The 20,021-nt window shown below is 44.7% G+C and overlaps 1 protein-coding gene across 1 annotated transcript in view; it reads right to left on the bottom strand.

The window, feature by feature from the left end:
* Positions 1–20,021, bottom strand: part of LOC146060116 (putative ATP-dependent RNA helicase DDX60) — a 370,150-nt gene that overhangs the window by 290,871 nt on the left and 59,258 nt on the right. Inside the window, exons 8-10 of the mRNA XM_083173025.1 lie at positions 18,662–18,769; positions 5,079–5,180; positions 697–855 (exon numbers count right to left, since the gene is read on the bottom strand). Coding sequence (XP_083029151.1) covers positions 697–855; positions 5,079–5,180; positions 18,662–18,769 — 369 coding nt within the window. The remainder of the gene's footprint in view (positions 1–696; positions 856–5,078; positions 5,181–18,661; positions 18,770–20,021) is intronic.

Genomic DNA, 20,021 nt, shown 5'->3' on the forward strand with positions numbered 1-20,021 from the left:
CTAAAATAAGTTTTTTTTATTTATTTTATTTCGTTGATCATGGACACTCACCTTGACCTGAAATCGGACATTGAGACCCCAACATCACTAAAGAGACTGTATCAAAAAAGGAGGACTACAACCCTAACAAACCTTTGAGTGTCTCCCCTTCCTACTAGATTGTAAGCTCCTCCGAGTAGGGCCCTCTTCCCTCCTGTTGTCAAAGCCCACTTCTCTTCACATTTCACTCACAGCTCTCCTTTACTCCAACACTCAGTGACCATCTTCGTCTGCATACTCCTCTCCATCATTGGCCTCAAGCCTCTAGTTGTATGTTGATTGAGTCCTCACTACTTATATCCAAGCTGTAATGTGTATTGATCTGTGGCGCTCTTTATTTGTACTGTATTTTTGTTATTTATTCAATGTTATGCCAAGTTTTGTTTCCCTGTATTGTTCCCTTGTACGGCGCTGCAAAACACTTGTGGCGCCTTATAAATAAAATTATAATAATAATAATAATCTTGCGCCTCACCGTTAAAAGCTCCATCTTTTTGTTGTTTGTATGGTTTTCAAGTGTTGGTGACACTTCAGGAGCTGAAACATTAGGGCAGCATTGCACCATATACGATCCTGTTACCCCTATTCGATTTATCATGTATAATGTATTTTTGTTTCCATCATTAGTGTGTTACAAGCAATTCTGTTATTTCTCACCATTTGGAGGAATGAGAGAGCATTTTTGGTCCATTCGGCATTGATTCTCCTTAACTTTGCTCTTTGGGAAAGTGGCAAAATCATCATTAACGTTGTACACAGACAGAGCATCTTACACAGGTCAGCCATTTCCTCCAATGTCAGGTACGTGTTGTCATCCTATAAGCATTGAAAACAATGCCGTTATTATTTAGCATTTTGTAAAAAATACAATAATTTGTGTCAAGAGAATTGGCATGTAATGATGTCATGTCAGTTCCCATACCATGCTTACTATAACTTTACTGTGGAAAATACAGTATATGGGTTATAGAAACTGTTAAGACTTTTCCTATTAGCCATATGTATAGTAAGTCATTATTTAGTGGGCATCTATCTAATTTTTCTTGTAAGATACTGTGGGCCAGATGTACTGTACTAAGCTTGAAAAGTGATTAAATGGAGAGTTAAAGAGATAAAATGCCACCAAATCAGCTCATATCTGTCATGCTACAGGCTGGGTTTGAATAATTACAGTTAGGAGCTGATTGGTTGGTGGTTTATCACTCTCCATTTTATCACTTTTCAAGGCTTAGGACATCTTGCCCTCTATGTGTTTGCATAAAACTTATGTACAGGAAATATACACACATACAGCCATATACATATACACACACATATACACATAAATATGAAAGGGAACATTCACAAATCTGCAACACTGGGTGGGAGATGCACTAAAGGAAAAATGTGGTAAAGCAAAACTATCTCATTGTTTTACCGCATTTCCCCATGCAATAAAACCAGATTGTCAGGTTTTCGCAATGTAAAGTAATGCCAGCAAAAGCTGGAGTTACCCTTTAGAAGCCTATGGGCTTCTCTTTATGGCGCTGGTTGTGGAATCCATCACATATTCCTCCCAGCATGCCCCGCGGCAGCTGCTGTCACTTTGCACATTCGCAGAGAGACTCCCGGGTCTCAGACCTGGAAATCCAGTGATTGAGCCACATCACAAAGGAACTTGTTGTTAAGGGGAACTTGTTGTTAAGGAGTGGTGTTTATAACACTGTGCGCTGCTGAGTAGATTTAGTAATGAACCCCACTGAATAAAAGAACACTGGACACACTGTAATATGTATTCAAAATTTATATAAGATAAAGCAATGATAAAGTAAATAAAAATACAATACAATACAATAAAAATGCGATCTGTACAAAAATACTAAACACTAAAGAAGTGTGCAATACATGCAAGTAGCAATTTTAAAATCAAGGTTATTGTGGAGAACACTGTTAGCTTATGGGTTAATCAGGGGTTAATGTGAGTAAAGCCTGTTTTAGCAAGTTAGTCATGCATACTTGTAATCAGTCAGGCACATGTCCAGCAAATGAATAGTTATTATACGTGTATCCTGTTGGCGGGTGTACACGCACTATTTCAATTGATCAGGATCAATAAACACCATTTTGATATGCTCACCCTCCTTGGATTGGAAAGGATATCAGGAGGGGCCGGGGAGCTGGATGTCTCAACGGCTCTACCCGGTGCTGGTGATGGTAGGTGGCTTTATTTGGGGAGGGGGGTCGCCAACCAATTCAGTGCTCCAAGTGGAGAGGGTGTAGGTGGCAGATTGATTTGCCGAAAGGGTCTCCAGAGCGCTCAATATCTCAGAGTGATATGCTGCTATACTCCGATAGTTTGGAGAGGGCAAGTGCGATAAGCTGGCACAGGGACCGGATGTAGTACAGGTTGAGTATCCCGTATCCAAAATGCTCGGGACCAGGAGAATTTTGGATAACGGATTATTCCGTATTTCGGAATATTTTAATATTTCAATGATGTATTTTGAAGTATCTTGCATTTATGCTGTATAAACACATAAAATACACACATATATATTTTATTTGTTCAAAAAACAAGGTTTCAAAACATGAAACAAAATTTGTGTACTATCTCAGATATTGAATTTGAATGCCAAGCAGTCATTTTCTTGTACATATATGGGCCCTTATTCGGATCTGATCGCAGTACAAATTTTTTCTCAAAATGGGCAAGACCATGTGCACTGCAGGTGGGGCAGATGTAACATGTGCATAGAGAGTTAAATTTGGGTGGGGTTTGTTGAAACTGAAATCTAAATTGCAGTGTAAGAATAATGCAGCTAGTATTTACCCTGCACAGGAACAAAATAACTCACCCAAATCTAAAACTCTCTCCACATGTTACATCTTCTCCCCCTGCAGTGCACATGGTTTTGCCCATTTTGAGAACAAATTTGTACTGCAATCAGATCTGAATAAGGCCCATAGGCCAGTTACATATCATGTCCTCAGTAGGGCTGTTACAAATGTCCCCAGTGAGTTTTTAGCAAAAAAATATTTTTTTTTCACTTTCTGGAAAGTATGGTTTTTGGAATAATTCGGATAATGGATATTCGGATACGGGATACTCAACCTGTATCCACACAGGTTCTCCACTTGAGGGCGGAAGTGACGTTGATGCGTTTTGTTTCCTAGGCAACCGGAAACTTTTTGAAGACAGGTTTGAAGTGTCCACCCCTGTACTATTTAAGCGCTTTGTTTTATATTTTAGATGCCTCAAAGTATCCAGCTTTTGCTTTGATGACAGCTTTGTACACTCTTGGCATTCTCTCAAACAGCTTCATGAGGTAGTCTCCCGGAATGGTTCTGAATGCCTTGTCAAGAGTCAATCTGTGGAATTACTTGCCTTCCTAAGTTGTTTGAGCCCATCAATTGTGCTGTGCAGAGGTAGAGTTAGTACACAGTGGACACCCCTATTTTACTACTGTTGTAATCCGTATTGTGGCATGAACCACTCAACTCAGAAACAACAGTCCATTATTACTTTAAGACACGAAGGTCAGTCGATACAGAAAAATTTAAGCACTTTGAATGTATCCTCAAGTGAAACCGGCTCCCAGGAAAGGAAGACCAAGAGTTACCTCTGCAGAGGATAAGTTCATTAGAGTTCCCAGCCTCAGAAACTGCTTTTTAACAGCACCTCAGACTAGAGTCCACATAAAGTCTTCACAGAGTTCAAGTAGCAGACAAATCTCAACATCAACTGTTCAGAGGAGACTGCATGAATCGGGCCTTCATTGTCAAATTGCTGTGAAGAAGCCACTACTGAGGATGAACAAGAAGAAGGGAATTGTTTGTGCCAAGAAACACATGGAATGGACATTAGACCAGGGTAAATATGTACTTTGGTCTGAGTCCCAAATTTGAGATTTTTGGTTCCAACTGCCGTGTCTTTGTGACAGGCAGAGAAGGTGAGCGGATGGTACCTGCATGTGTGGTTCCCACTGTGAAGCATGGAGGATGTGTTATGGTGTGGGAGTGCTTTGCTGGTGACACTGTTGGTGATTTATTCAAAATTCAAGGTACACTTAACCAGCATGGCTACCACAGCATTCTGCAGCGGGATACGTTCACTAGGTCTACAATATCTAGGTCGACACAACTAGGTCGACATGCATGAAGGTCGACATGACTGAAGGTCCTCGCTATGTAAGGGCTACTTGACCAAGAAGGAAAGTGATGGAGTGTGTTAGATGACCTGGCCTCCACAATCACCTGTCCTAAACCGAATTTGGATGAGTAGGACTGCAGATTAAAGGAAAAACAGCCAACAAGTGCTCAGCAGAGAGAGAGAGAACTCTACATGTGATATTACTATAATAAGATCATACCTGCACATTATCACATAGTTGCCTACCCTCCCGGATTTTGCGGGAGTCTCCCGCTTTTCACTTCTTCCTCCTGGTCTCCCGAGAATACATTGGATCCTCCCGGCTTTTAGTCAGCAAGGAGAAAACCTGTGACTGCGCATGCGCGAGTCACAAAGTGCCAAGAGGTGGGCTCTACAAGCGCAACATCATGACATATTCATCATGACGTTGCGGCTATCCTATTACATGCAGGCCGCCCCGGGGTACTGGGGGATGCAGTAGCACTCACTGGCCGCAGTGGCAGCACAGCACACAGAGCGGCCTCAAGAGTGGGAGCAGCAGAGGGCAGTGCCGCTGTCAGATTGGTGGTGAGTAAGCTGCTGCTTCTCTCCATCCGCTCCCCACTGATTTTGAAGGGTTTCTTAAGGCTCCGATTCCCTCCTCCATGCATCCACTCTGCTGCAGCAGCGCAGCTTCAGTAGGGATGGGGGAGAGGATCAATAAGCTGTGGGGAGGAGAGGAAGTGGAACAAATAAGTATAATGATAAAACTGCAGCAGCGTGGAGGGGTAGCTAATTTAGGTAGCTCCGCCCATACCCCGCCCCTTAAATGGCACGGCCACCGGCTCCGCCCCCTATTTCCTGTAGATGGTTGCCCTCTCCCGGAAAGGGCAGCTGAGAAGTTGGCAACCTTGCATTATCAGTGTATTACCTGTATTCTCAGTGCTATGGAGCATGAAACAACACAAGCGATGGCTCTCACATCTGGTCGCCCATTCAGACATGTGGCAAGAAGTGAAATACATTTTGATATCTAGAAAATAAGCACAAAAAGTATCCACTATTATTACAAACATTTATTTATTTAAACGACTGTTCTTGATGTCATTGATCTTGATGATTCAACTTTCTCTAAAGCAATTAGATTAAGGGAAATAACATTTGATTCCGCAAATAATGGGATATATTTAGTACAAGGACATATATTTTTAAAACACTGACACTTTTAATACTTCCTAAGGCACCTTTTGGGACTGTTGTATATTTGCCTATACTAGATTAGATTAGATTAGATAAATCTTTATTGTCATCACCCCAAATAAGGTGACAAAATTCAGTTTAGCATACATATAATAAAATACAAAAATGATCCACAGACAATTTACCATAAAACTTAAGTCCCACCAATTACCCCCCCCCCCCCCCCCCATGACCCAAACTAGCTAAAATGGCCCTAGGAAAAAAACTATTCTTCATCCTTCTGGTCCTATTCCTTAGGCCACTAAACCGTCTACCCGAAGGCAGTAATACAAACAACCCAGATTAGCCGGTGGGTACCATCTTTTAAGATATTATGCGCCCTACGCAGACAATGCTTCCGCTGAATGTCATCAGCAGAAGGGAGAGTAGTGCCCATTATCTGTTGGGCCAGTTTAATTACCCTCTGGATTGACTTCCGTTCTGCAACGGTACAATTCCCATACCAGACAGAGATACAACTAGTTAGAATGCTTTCCACTGCACAACGATAAAAATTTACCAAAATTCGCAGTGACAATTGTTGTTTTTTCAGCATTCTGAGAAAAAAAAGGCGTTGATGGGCCTTTTTTACCAAAAATGTTATGTTAATTGACCATGTTAAATCCTCAGAGATAGAAGTGCCCAAGAATTAAAAATTAGAGACTTGGTCAACATTTGTCCCATTAATCTGTACTGGCATAACTGGGTTAGATTTTTTCCTACGAAAATCTACCACAATCTCTTTTGTTTTGCTAGGGAGGTTATTCTAGCTTAACATGTAATGGGCATTATGGTGTAAATTTTTAATGCGCGTCTCTCTCACACAATGGGGGAAATTTACCAAAATGGATTCGTAGAAAAAAGGTGTATTCGTAGGGAGAAATACACCTTTTTTTTACGGATTTGTATTTTCGGGATTTACAATCCCAAAAATACAACAATTCGTAGTCCTAAAGATGGAACATTCGTATTTGTAGTTACAAATACGAATGCCCTACACCAGGGTTCGCCAACCCGTCGCTCGCGAGCGACGGGTAGCTCGCCGGGACCTTTCCAGTAGCTCGGGGCTGTTTAAGTGACCTCCTGCCGCGTAGCGGTACCTTGCTTGACGGCAGGAGGTCAGAAAGTGTTTTAATGCTGCGTCCTCCTGACGTCCCCAGCGCACTTTCTTCATCCTCACTTGGCGGCAAGAGGTCTCTGAATGTGACTTCATGCCGCGTCCTCCTGACGTCCCCAGCGCACGTTCTCATCGACGCCACGGCCACAGCCTCTGCTCAGCGTGATTGATGTTGCAGACTCTGTCTGCTCCGGTCCTGCGCCACAGCCTCTGCTCAGACTTACATGAGGTAAAAAAAAAATGAAAACTGTGTGCGCACAGTGTGTGGGGCATATGTATAATGGAGCATCACAGTGGGGCACATGTATAATGGAGCATCACAGTGGGGCATATGTATACTGGAGCATCACAGTGGGGCACATGTATAATGGAGCATCACAGTGGGGCACATGTATAATGGAGCATCACAGTGGGGCATATGTACAATGGAGCATCACAGTGGGGCACATGTATAATGGAGCATCACAGTGGGGCATATGTATTATGGAGCATCACAGTGGGGCATATGTATTATGGAGCATCACAGTGGGGCACATGTATAATGGAGCATCACAGTGGGGCATATGTCTCCTCTGCCTCGTGTTGGGAGGTATGTTTGTGACATATTGGACATTGCAGTGTGTGGCATAAGGTGTCAGGGGCATTACGGTGTGTGGCATAATGTGTAAAGGGCATTTTTTGGGATATTATGCAGGTTTTAAATTTTTTTTAAATTTAGTAGCTCTTCGGGCGGTTTATTTTGTCGCGAGTAGCTCCCACCCCGAAAAAGGTTGGAGACCACTGCCCTACACCATCGATAGGATACGACAGAAATCACCATTCAAAAGAATGGTGGTTTCTGATTTACTAAGCAGCCGTACTGACAATACGGCTGCTTAGTGGTGTGAAACACCCACGCAAATACGACAGGAAAATAGAACACCATTTTCCTGTTCTATTTGCGTTTTAGCCTGCACGGATCAGTCAGATCCGTGCAGGCTACAGTGTAAAAAAATAGAAAAATAAATAAATAAAAAAAAAAAACGGCGTGGGGTCCCCCCCACAGCCATAACCAGCACCAGGCTGAAGGAGCCGGGGCCGGTAATTAAAAATCAGGGAACCCGACAAATAGGGGCTCCCCGATTTTTAACAACCAGCCCCAGGCTCCAGGTCCGGGGCTGGTTCCCAAAATACGGGGGACAAAATGACTAGGGGTCCCCCGTATTTCAAGAACCAGCCCCAGGCACAACCAGCCGGCAGGTTAATGCCACAGCCGGGGGGAGACTTTTTATGCAAGTCCCCCCGGCCAAAGCATTAACCCTACCGACCAGTCAGCCTGGCCAGGGGCCCTGGGGGAGTGGGGACCCCCCCAATAAAGGGGTCCCCCCCCTCCAGGACTTACCTGACCAGGCTGAAGCCTGGTGCTGTCCTCGATGCCCCTGGGCGGTGGGCATCGAGCTGATAAATGGTGTAAAAAAAAGATGAACCTATTGTTTTTTACTGTGGCACTACAAGTGCCAGCAAGCCTCCCCAGCAAGCTGGGACTTGGAGAACCACAAGTCCCAGCCTGCTGGGCATTAAAGGGCCCGCTGGCACTTGTAGTTCTACAGTTAAAAAAATAGTGCACAAAACACACTGACACACTTTTAAAATAAAACTTTATTACACACAAAGCCCACACATACTAATACTTACCTATCTTCTCTCCGTAGGTAGCCCTGATGTCCTGTGTCGGCGTCTTCTGGTCCTGTGTCATCTTCTTCCTCCATGTCGACCGTCGCTGTCGCCGTCCGGATCCGACGAAATCCATTTGGGAAGCTGTGGAAGGAAACCATACTCACCTGTCCCAGCGCGATGTAGTCCAGGTAAGGGTCTTTGCAAAAAAACAAACCGACACCCCGAAACCAGACCGGACTGACGGAGACGCACGTGTGTTTGTTTACATCGTGCTGCTCCGCCTCCCGAATGCCGCTATTGGCCGCCTTGCGGCCTAGCGGCTCCTGATTGGCCGCTAGGCCGCAAGGCGGCCAATAGCGGCATTCGGGAGGCGGAGCCGCACGATGTAAACACCGTGCGTCTCCGTCAGTCCGGTCTGGTTTCGGGGTGTCGGTTTGTTTTTTTGCAAAGACCCTTACCTGGACTACGTCGCGCTGGGACAGGTGAGTATGGTTTCCTTCCACAGCTTCCCAAATGGATTTCGTCGGATCCGGACGGCGACAGCGACGGTCGACATGGAGGAAGAAGATGACACAGGACCAGAAGACGCCGACACAGGACATCAGGGCTACCTACGGAGAGAAGATAGGTAAGTATTAGTATGTGTGGGCTTTGTGTGTAATAAAGTTTTATTTTAAAAGTGTGTCAGTGTGTTTTGTGCACTATTTTTTTAACTGTAGAACTACAAGTGCCAGCGGGCCCTTTAATGCCCAGCAGGCTGGGACTTGTGGTTCTCCAAGTCCCAGCTTGCTGGGGAGGCTTGCTGGCACTTGTAGTGCCACAGTAAAAAACAACAGGTTCATCTTTTTTTTACACCATTTATCAGCTCGATGCCCACCGCCCAGGGGCATCGAGCACAGCACCAGGCTTCAGCCTGGTCAGGTAAGTCCTGGAGGGGGGGGACCCCTTCATTGGGGGGGTCCCCACTCCCCCAGGGCCCCTGGCCAGGCTGACTGGTCGGTAGGGAGAATGTTTTGGCCGCGGGACCTTATATTATAAGTGTCCCCCGGCTGTGACATTGCCCTGCTGGCTGGTTGTGCCTGGGGCTGGTTCTTAAAATACGGGGGACCCCTACTCATTTTGTCCCCCGTATTTTGGGAACCAGCCCCGGACCTGGAGCCTGGGGCTGGTTGTTAAAAATCGGGGAACCCCTATTTGTCGGGCTCCCTGATTTTTAATTACCGGCCCCCGGCTCCTTCAGCCTGGTGCTGGTTTCGGCTGTGGGGGGGACCCCACGCCGTTTTTTTTTTTATTTATTTATTTTTTCTATTTTTTTTTACACCTTGCAGCCTGCACGGATCTGACTGATCCGTGCAGACTGCCAGAAACATTCGTATTAGCGGCCGTATATACGGCCGCTAATACGAATCAGTACACCATCGGAGGGTTACAAAGCAGTCGTATATGACTGCTTTGTAACTTATCCTCCGGAACACGACTTTGCATACGACTTAAACAGTCGTATGCAGTCGTAGGGAAAATACCAATACGAAAAACTAGGTTTTTCATATTGGTAAATTTCCCCCAATGTCCCTGTTTGCAAAGCATATTGTGACTTTTTGCTCAATCTGTTTGGTATAGTGTGGTATAGTGTGTAATTTGGCTCAATCCGTGTGGCAAAATGTGAATTTTGCCTTAATCTGTGTGGCATAAGTGAATTTTGACTCAATCCGTGTGCCATAGTGTGAATTTTGGCTCATTTCATGTGACATAATGTGCAAGAGGCAAGCAGGGCCTCTGAAAGGGCCCAGGCAGCTCATTTTGCTGCCTGCTTCTTCAATGCAGGACGCCGGCGGCCAATTAAAGTGCTGCACCGGCATTTGAGCCAATTAGAGCTTGTGTACCATTAGCCAATCAGAGCGGCTGCCAGTACACAAGCTCTGATTGGCTCACCAGCAGGTGCTGCATTTTAATTGGCCGCCGGCATCCTACATTGAAGCCTGTGCTTCGGGACCTGTGGGAGGAGTAGGGCGGTAAGTGAAAGGAGTGAGGGGGCCGGAGGGGCCCAGACTGGAAATCAGTCCTGGGCCCCAAAATTCCTAGTGGCAGCCCTGGAGGCAAGTATAGAATAAGGAGGTTACTATTGTGTTTCATGATTTGTATAAGGGGTATATGGTGTGGTAAACATAGGTGACCAAATAAAAGGTGCTGAAATGTTGTCTTCCAAGTTTTGGATTTCAGTATTTTTTCTATGACTGGAATGCCGCCTCACCCCGCAAGTATCTTAGGTCATTGGCGTCCTGTGGGTGCACCTTTTGGAGGACAACCAGCAATATATATCCTGTGAGTGTCAGAATATGTAATATATAGTATATATGTGTGTGTGTGTGTGTGTGTGTGCATATACAGTGGCGTAACTATGGAGGGTGCAGGGGGTGCAACTGCTATGGGGCCCGAGGGCTAAGCAGGCATCCCCTGCACCCATTAGACTTTTTAAATTATTTAGTGCCTCGGCAGCCGCAGCGATGTCCCATCCCTCCTTTCTTCCCCTGCTCTGACCGCGCCGTGCCTCCTCTTCCCCCCTCCAGCAGCAGCACCTTGGTCTGGCCGATGAAGGGGAGGAGCTAGTCTGCTAATCCAGCCTCTGCTATGCTCTCCCAGACTCCCCCCTGTCTCTCTAATGCTGCCGGGGCTCAACGTCACTATCTGGTGACCAGCCCCGGCGCACAAAAAGAATAATGCTGCTGCTGGAGCTGGCACCAGATATTCACGCCGCTGAGGGGATGCCACTGAAGAGATCCACTGCTGCCGAGGGCCCGGCGCCAATGTGCAGTGCAGGTAACAAGCCATCTCTCTGCCTCTGTCTCTGTCTGTCTCTCTCTCCCCCTACCCATCATTATCATCATCCACTTGTCTCTTCTCCTTTTTTCTCTCTACTGTTTTTTTTCCCCATTCACCTGCTTTCTTTTAACCCTCTCTTACTACCCCTCCATTGCTCTGCCCCTATTCTTTCTCCCCCCCTCTATCCTCCCTCTCCTCCATTTCCCCCTGTCTCTCCCCCCCCCCCCTCTCTTTCTCTCCCCCATTCTGTCACTCTACCTGACACTGTCTCTCCCAGAATCTCTCCCTCCAACATTCTTTCTCACTTCTGCTCATACCCCTCCCTTTCTCTCTTGCTCCTCTCCTTCTCTTTTCCTGACCACTCATCTCACACCAGCATAATTTTCGTCACTCAGCGGGATGAGGGGGTGGGGGGGGGGGGCCATAGCAAAGTTTTGCTATGGGGCCCAAAGAGTTCTAGTTACACCTCTGTGTATGTATATATGTATATATATATATATATATATATATATATATATATATATATATATATATTATTATTATTATTATTTTTTTACTAGCTTAGTCGCCTTCTCTGTACCTGTTCCAATTCATTTATGTCCTTTTTAAAGTGCGGTGCCCAGAACTGAACACAGTATTCCAAGTGTGGTCTCACCAATGCCTTGTAAAGAGGCACAATCAAATTGGCATCCCTTGAATCCATTCCTACATGCCAGTGTCCGGTTTGCTTTTTCTGCTGCAATTGAGCAGTGTGCACTATTACACAATTTTTTCATCTATGATGACCCCCAAGTCCTTCTCTACAGCAGAATTCCATATAATAACTCCATTTAGCCTATAAGTAGCTTATTCATTTTTGTTCCCATAATGAATTACTTTACATTTATCAACGTTAAACTGCATTTTCCACCTTTCCGCCCACCTTTCCAGTTTGTTTAATTCACTTTGTAGTGAATTAATTTCCTTACTAAATTTTGTGTCATCCGCAAATATTGCAATTTTACTCACTATATCACTTCCTATATCATTAATGAATATATTAAATAAGGTAGCTCCCAATATTGAACCTTGCGGGACTCCACTTTGGACTTTACCCCAGCTGGAATGTATGCCATTTACCACTACTCTCTGTCCCCGATTGTGCAACCAGTTTTTAATCCAATTACTAATTTTATCTCCTAACCCTAAATTACCTAGTTTCATTAATAACCTTTTATGAATCACTGTGCCAAAAGCTTTAGCGAAATCAAGCAGTAATACATCAACAGATTTCCAGCCCCCTATTGACTTCCTCATAGAAGCTAATTAAATTAGTCTAACATGATCTATTTTTGACGAACCCATGTTGAGCCTTACTAATCACTTTCTCCTGTTCTAATAAATATTTTCCCCAAAATGGATGTAAGGTTGACCGGTCTATAATTTTCAGGGTTAGTTTTGCTAGCTTTCTTCCATATTGGTACTACATTAGTTATGCGCCAGTCCCTTGGTACCATCCCCAATAATGTTTTATGCGCATGTGCATGGTCCCTGGGTGAACGGACTCGGCGACTTACATAGTCGCCAGCTCGTTCGCATGGGGCAGTGCGGACGGCGGGGCGTGGGGTGGTGGGCCCGGCTTTCGCCCTAGGAATGCCCAGCAGTTCATGGCATGTCTTCGGCGGAATGGCTGCAAATATAAGTCAGTCTCCACTAACTTATATTTGCATGGCCTGAAGAAATCATTAGATGGTCGGGGACACGTATGAATTACATTGGTTCTGTCGCTGGCTCCTTTTCACATGGATTAATCAGTTACAATACCTGTGTCTAGCCCCATATACACTAAGCAATATTTTAAATGATAACACTCATTTTGCCCCTTCTGAGCAATAATGTTTATAATATTGCTTAGTCTGTAAACTCCATATTGTATCCATAAACCAGACTTGCCTGAATGCGGGAGGCTCGCGATTCTTGCATGAGCCTCCTTCTGCCCTGCAAACCTGCCCGCACCTCCAAGTTTTTGTGGGGTCTCTATTAAAATACGGACTGTGCATGCGTGCATCCGGGGGGACTGCATGCAAGTACATCACAGGCTGCCATCGCGGAGTTGTGGGTAGCGATGGCCGACGTGCTGTGAGTAGTGAGATGAAGTATGTGCTGCAGTAGGAGCAGGAGAGCTGTCAGCCTGGGCTTCCAAGATGCTGGCCCCACCCACAACACTGACACAGTGGGCTCCATGCATCAGCCCTGCTGTATAATGTAAAATGGGGTGGGCTGTGTTTAATGTAATATGGGGTAGGCTTTGTATAATGTAATATGGAGTGGGCTTTGTATAATGTAATATGGGGGCTGTGTATAATGTAATATGGGGTCGGCTGTGAATCTACATAAGTATAATTGAATGATGTTTGTGTGTGTGTGTATGTTTCACTATAACTCATGAATGCTTTAACTAATCATATTCAAACTTTACACACTACCTTATCATCTTAATAAATAATCTAAGTTCGAAGATGGGTTTAATTCGGACGAGCCTTTAAGGTTGCTGTCATAAGGGTCCATGCCATTTCTGTTGTTTCCATGCATTGTGATATGTCGTTGGAAAGCTTATGACTTTCTGAATACAACACAATAAACAGACTCCCTTAGGTGGACCTTTAAAGGCCTATAAGGGTCCATTAAATTAAAACATTTTCCCTTTACAAACTTTTGACAAACTGAAATTAATAAGCGACTCATCGGCAGAGTGGTCTGTGAATCGGACACTGTAGATATCATTGTGAAATCCTCATGTTAGATTGATCCCCAGTCAGTTATTTTTTCTCTTGATTGTTTGCTTATTGCTGAGTATTTTCAGGACCTTCTGTACCTGACGCAGCAGCACCCGCCCTGCTGTGGTTGGGTGTTGCAGGTGGATAGTTGGAGACCTGCTCTGGCTGCTGCAGCAGCTTCTGCCCTGTTGTGTATTGGTAGGGAAGGTGGAACAAGCATTGAACGGGCCTTAAGACTAGTAATTTAAGACCTGTTTGCATCGGTGCAAATTCAGTTTAGCCTAAACCCTGCTCCAATGAAATCCCACCTTGCAAATCAATGTGCTCGCTGTGTGAATGGATGTGTACGGCTGCACATCCATCAGTACTCAAACTAATATTTACAAATTCCATTGGATGCTGCTCTCCATCAATGATATATACACTGGGCACCAGTTATGGCACCTGCCATGTTACCCAGGACTTACTCAGCAGCTGTGATGAAGACAGGCATATTGTATACAGCCTGGAGCTGACGTCACACACCCTCCCCTAACAGGTGTTTTCCCTGTCACTCCCAGCGCTTTTCTAGGCACACCCAGTGTTTTCTTGGCACCCCCTAAAAACTGTAGTGTTCCACCCCATACGCCCACTCCCTGTCAATCACCTTGAAAGCGGCCAGTGAACAAAAATAGGAGCAGGATGTCATCGCAGCACGGCCTTGTGTATGCATGCTGCGAACCGTACCGCAGTTAATTGACAATCGGATGCAATGTAAATTCACAGCCATGCAAATAGATCTGAATTTGTCCCATCGTAATATGGTGCTGTGTGTAATATGGCGGGCTGTGTAGAATGTAATATGGTGTTGTGTGTAATATGGAGGGGCTGTGTATAATGTAATATAGTGCTGTATGTGAGGGCTGTGTATAATGTAATATGGTGCTGTGTGTAATATGGAGGGGCTGTGTATAATGTAATATGGTGTTGTGTGTAATATTGAGGGGCTGTGTATAATGTAATATAGTGCTGTATGTAAGGGCTGAGTATAATGTAATATGGTACTGTGTGTAACATGGAGGGGCTGTGTATAATGTAATATGGTGCTTTGTGTACGGGGTGTAATATAGGGTGGGTGTAATGTTGCTTGGTGCTGTGTGTACTGGGTGTAATGTGGGGGGGGTGGTGGTATATTATCATAAGCGCTTGTCGTTCATTGCTTACACATTGAGCAATATTAAGAACGGTATCACTCAGAAGGACCAAAACCTCACTCACCTTAAAATGTGCTGTGTGTGGATGTGGTGCAATACTTATATTCTTCTTTTCTTTTTTCTGCTTATATACTACAGCATACCCTTCAACTTTCCCGATTACAGTGGGACAGTCTCGCTAAATGGAGACTGTCTCGTTGTCCTTGCCGCAGGGGCAATTGGGGGGGAGCCAGAGTTCATCACTGCTTTGCCGGTGATCGCTGAAGAAATGCCATGTCATCTCTTCAGTGCAGGAACGGAATGAATGCAGGCAGGTAGCTGGGGGCTTCCCAGCTGCTAGGAATGACGGAAATGGGAGTCGCGGTGCTAGTCGATGCCCTCTTTTCATGGCCACACCCAGCTGGTGTGTATCTCCACCCCTTTTGGGTTGGCCACGCCAAAGGCGTGGCAGGTCGCAGTTGAAAACCAAAGTTGTGAGATATGCTATAGTTTTCACCTGCCATTGCAGAACACACCCCCTGAGTGTCAGTAAATGGGTGGAGCTAGAAATGTCCTTTGGTACAGAGCATGATGCCCCCTCAATGGTGCGGCACATTTTAATAGCACCTGGAATCTCCCTGAAACTAGTTTTTAAAAATAGGCAAGTATGCCATAAACATCTGTTAAAATCATGAAACACCTCTGCAACCTAATGACTTGTGCCTTTTTTTACACCATTTTTAAATAAGCAAAGATATTATGAAAGTTTTCCTGCTATGGGCATCTTTTGTTATGGGTAGCCATGAGCAACCTATCTACCTTTTCTACCTCCAAGACTTGATACATTTCCCTTAATCAGTAACAAATGGTTCCACAAACCAAAGATAGAGTATCTCCTTGCACGCTTTTTACAAGTACTTTAAAACAACATTTTTAATTTATTAGTTTTCATTTTATTCTTAGCGAGTGTGGACAAGATCATGGTTTTAGAACCATGACATCTTTTGGACATCTGTTGCTATGCATCTATTATTATCATGGGCGAAATGTAATAGGGTTTTTTTTTTTTCGTCAGAAAAATATCGCACCAAATCGCACCTTTAAAAATCGAGTTTTTTGCCGCGAATTCGCATATGTAATGAGATGCGAGTTTGCGGTAAAAAAGTGCGATATGGTGCGTTTTCGGGTGAATTTTAGTCATGTAAATGTGCGCATTTTCAAACATGCGATTTTGTGTTAAAAAAAAAAGAAAAAAAAAACGGCATGGGGTCCCCCTCCTGAGCATAACCAGCCCCGGGCTGAAAGCCGGTCCTGGTTTCATAAAATCACAGAAACAAGCAAGTCGGGGTTCTGTGTATTTTATAAAACCAGCACCAGGCTCAAGGGCCGGTCCTGGTTCCCAAAATACGGGGGACAAAATGAGTAGGGGTCCCCCGTATTTCAAGAACCAGCACCGGGCCCAACCAGCCAGCAGGGTAATGCCACAGCCGGGGGGGGGAGACTTTTTATATAAGTCCCCCCGGCCAAAGCATTCACCCCCTGACCGGTCAGCATGGGCAGGGGTCCTGGGGAAGTGGGGACCCCCCCAAAGAAGGGGTCCCCCCCCTCCAGAACTTACCTGCCTATGCTGAAGCCCGGGGCTGTCCTCGATGCCCCTGGGCGGTGGGCATCGAGCTGATACTGTTGTAAAAAAATAGATGAAAAACTATTATCTTATACTGTGGAACTGAGTCCCAGCAAGCCTCCCCCGCATGCTGGGACTTGGAGAACCACAAGTCCCAGCATGCGGGGCATTAAAGGGCCCGCTGGCACTTGTAGTTCCACAGTAAAAGAAATAGTTAAATAAACACACTGACACCCATTTAAAAAAAAACTTTAATACATACAAAGCCCATACATACTGATACTTACCTATCTTGAGCCCGTAGGTAGGTCCCAGGGTCTTGATCCGGTGCCTTGTCCTGGTCCGGATCTATGTCGGCATTCTTCTCCATGTTGATGTCCGTGTCGTCGTCCGGTCCGGGGTCCGAAGAAATCCATGGGGGACCTGTGGAAGGAAATCCTACTCACCCAGGTCGTCCATGGAAGGTCCGACGTAGTCCTGGACTTCTGTCACCTTCTGTGACACGCCGGCATCTCCATCGGCTCCCCGCATCGGACTGTCAGAGGCGCAGAGATGTTTTATCTTCCGCTCCTCTGCATAGAATGATTCTATTGGCCGCCTAGGAATGATTCTATTGGCCGCTGACTTTCTCAGCTCCTGATTGGCCGTCTAGCGGCCAATAGAATCATTCTATGCAGAAGCGCGGAAGATGAAACATCTCTGCGCCTCTGACAGTCCGATGCGGGGAGCCGATAAAGATCAAGACTTCAGACCTTCCATTGATGACCTGGGTGAGTAGGATTTCCTTCCACAGGTCCCCCATGGATTTCTTCGGACCCCGGACCGGACGACGACACGGACATCGACATGGAGAAGAATGCCGACATAAATCCGGACCAGGACAAGGCACTGGATCAAGACCCTGGGACCTGCCTACGGGATCAAGATAGGTAAGTATCAGTATGTATGGGCTTTGTATGTATTAAAGTTTTATTTTAAATGGGTGTCAGTGTGTTTATTTAACTATTTCTTTTACTGTGGAACTACAAGTGCCAGCGGGCCCTTTAATGCCCCGCATGCTGGGACTTGTGGTTCTCCAAGTCCCAGCATGCGGGGGAGGCTTGCTGGGACTCATAGTTCCACGGTATAATATAATAGTTTTTCATCTAAATTTTTACAACAGTATCAGCTCGATGCCCACCGCCCAGGGGCATCGAGGACAGCCCCGGGCTTCAGCATGGGCAGGTAAGTTCTGGAGGGGGGGGACCCCTTCGTTGGGGGGTCCCCACTTCCCCAGGACCCCTGCCCATGCTGACCGGTCAGGGGGTGAATGCTTTGGCCGGGGGGACTTGTATAAAAAGTCTCCCCCCGGCTGTGGCATTACCCTGCTGGCTGGTTGGGCCCGGTGCTGGTTCTTGAAATACAGGGAACCCCTACTCATTTTGTCCCCCGTATTTTGGGAACCAGGACCGGCCCTTAAGCCTGGTGCTGGTTTTATAAATATGTTTCTGTGATTTTATGAAACCAGGACCGGCTCTTTCAGCCCGGGGCTGGTTATGCTCAGGAGGGGGGACCCCACGCCGTTTTTTTTCCATTTTTTATTTTTAACCCTTTTTTTTGGACAGAACCATGCAAAGATCTCAATGATCTGTGCATGGTTCTGTCAAACTCGCCAGCCAGTACCTGGTATAATTTTTTTGCGATTTTTGGTAACCTTTACCAAAAATCGCACCATATTACATGTGCGGGTTAGATACTTTCCAATGGGAAAACATCTGGATGCGAATTGAAGTGTGACTAAAAATCGCCACTTCAATATGTGCGATTTCGCGGCAAAAAGTGTGATTTTTTGCCGCGATTCGCACCCTATAAAATATGCGATTTTCGGGAAATGCCCGAAAAAGGCATATTTTGCGGAAAAAATCGAAAAAAAAAAAAAAGCCTGCCATTACATTTCGCCCCATGTGTTGCTTTAAACAAAACTACTTTTTAATCACTTTAGGTTTTATAAAGAAAGTTTTTGTTGTTGTACTCTGTTAAACTTGAGAGCTCCTTCGTTAATGTAGATTACAAGTTTGCAGCTTTATCATCATTATCACTCAAATAGCGGCTGTTAAAATTTGAATGTAGTAAAAGTAAAAACAACTGTACCTGATTTTTGTATTGCTTTTTTTTTAATTCTTGAAAAGCTTTTTTGAATTTCATCTCCGGCTTTTGTGAGGTAATAATTTTAAGACCCTCCTTAAAATATTTGTTATTCTAGGGAAATGAAGAAAATAAATATTAGTTGCCAGTAGAACTGAAGACCTACCCTCCTGCATTCTGCAGTAGACTCTGCAGTAGCAGTAGCAACCTCCCTGATTTAATCTAACCCACATTATGCAGCTGTTACATTTTTGGGAGAAAAAACAAAATCAGAGATATATTCACATGGAATCATCAGCGGCATTTCCCCACATGGGTTATAAAGCACAATGATCCCCATGGCTACAGACATTTTGAATATGGTTTCTTGTGGCCACTTATATAGAACCATGTGTACAGTAAAACACAATACAGCAACAAGCCCTGACATGTATCAGTGTCTATTCTACAACTAGTACAGTAGATCTTACTAACTGTTTTGGGGCTCATCTATATTTGGCTGCAAATCTATGTACACATGCGGTGACATAAGACACAGGTCACTGGTTCAGGAGATTGCCCAATTTCAGTTGGAATTTTTTTTTATATTTTTCCTGCGCTATTTTCCTGTTGGAATTTTTACGTATGTATTAAGATCATTAATGGAGAAATCATTTAAAGTTCAGCCTTAAACCCTGTATTCTATGGTTTAGAATGTTTTACCCCTGATGAAGTCATTTATGATGAAACTCGTCAGGTATTTTCCACCTTGGAAGAACTGAACTAAAAGGAAACCTATGTCTGATGAAGAAAATGTTAACAAAAATAAATTTTTTAAATATTTTTTTAATATTGTATTGGTCTACAGTTGTATTGTGTAAAAGGTGGTGGACACTACTGAGCGCACTCCGGGTGAGATTTAATAGGATGAGAGATTCAGAAAGTGAGAGATTTGGTAAGAAATCTCCAGTTTTTTTAAAGTGGCAATCATTTGCACTTCAAAATCAGATTGGTTTTGCAGTGTAATTGATTGCCACTTTAAAAAAACTGGAGATTTCTTACCAAATCTCTCACTTTCTGATTCTCTCATCCTATTAAATCTCACCCTCCATATCTAATGTCATTGCACTCTTTCGCTAGAGGTAAAGTGCATATATATATTGTCCGATACTCTCAGTGCTGGCAATACATGGTTGGCACTGCAGCCCAAAGTCTGCAGCCACCACTGGAAGGTAAGTATATCTGCAGCTTCTATTTTCCCTCTTTTTCTGTGCCAGGCCCATGCATATGCCAACCCCTTTGCCATTTTCCACCCTATACTAAACCCTTTGCATTTTTCATATGCCAACCCCCCTGCCTTTTCCAGGCATATATAAATAGTTGAAAG

This window comes from Crinia signifera, chromosome 1 (genome assembly GCF_055691185.1).
Source record: "Crinia signifera chromosome 1, ASM5569118v1, whole genome shotgun sequence".
NCBI classification, from domain to species: Eukaryota; Metazoa; Chordata; class Amphibia; order Anura; family Myobatrachidae; genus Crinia; species Crinia signifera.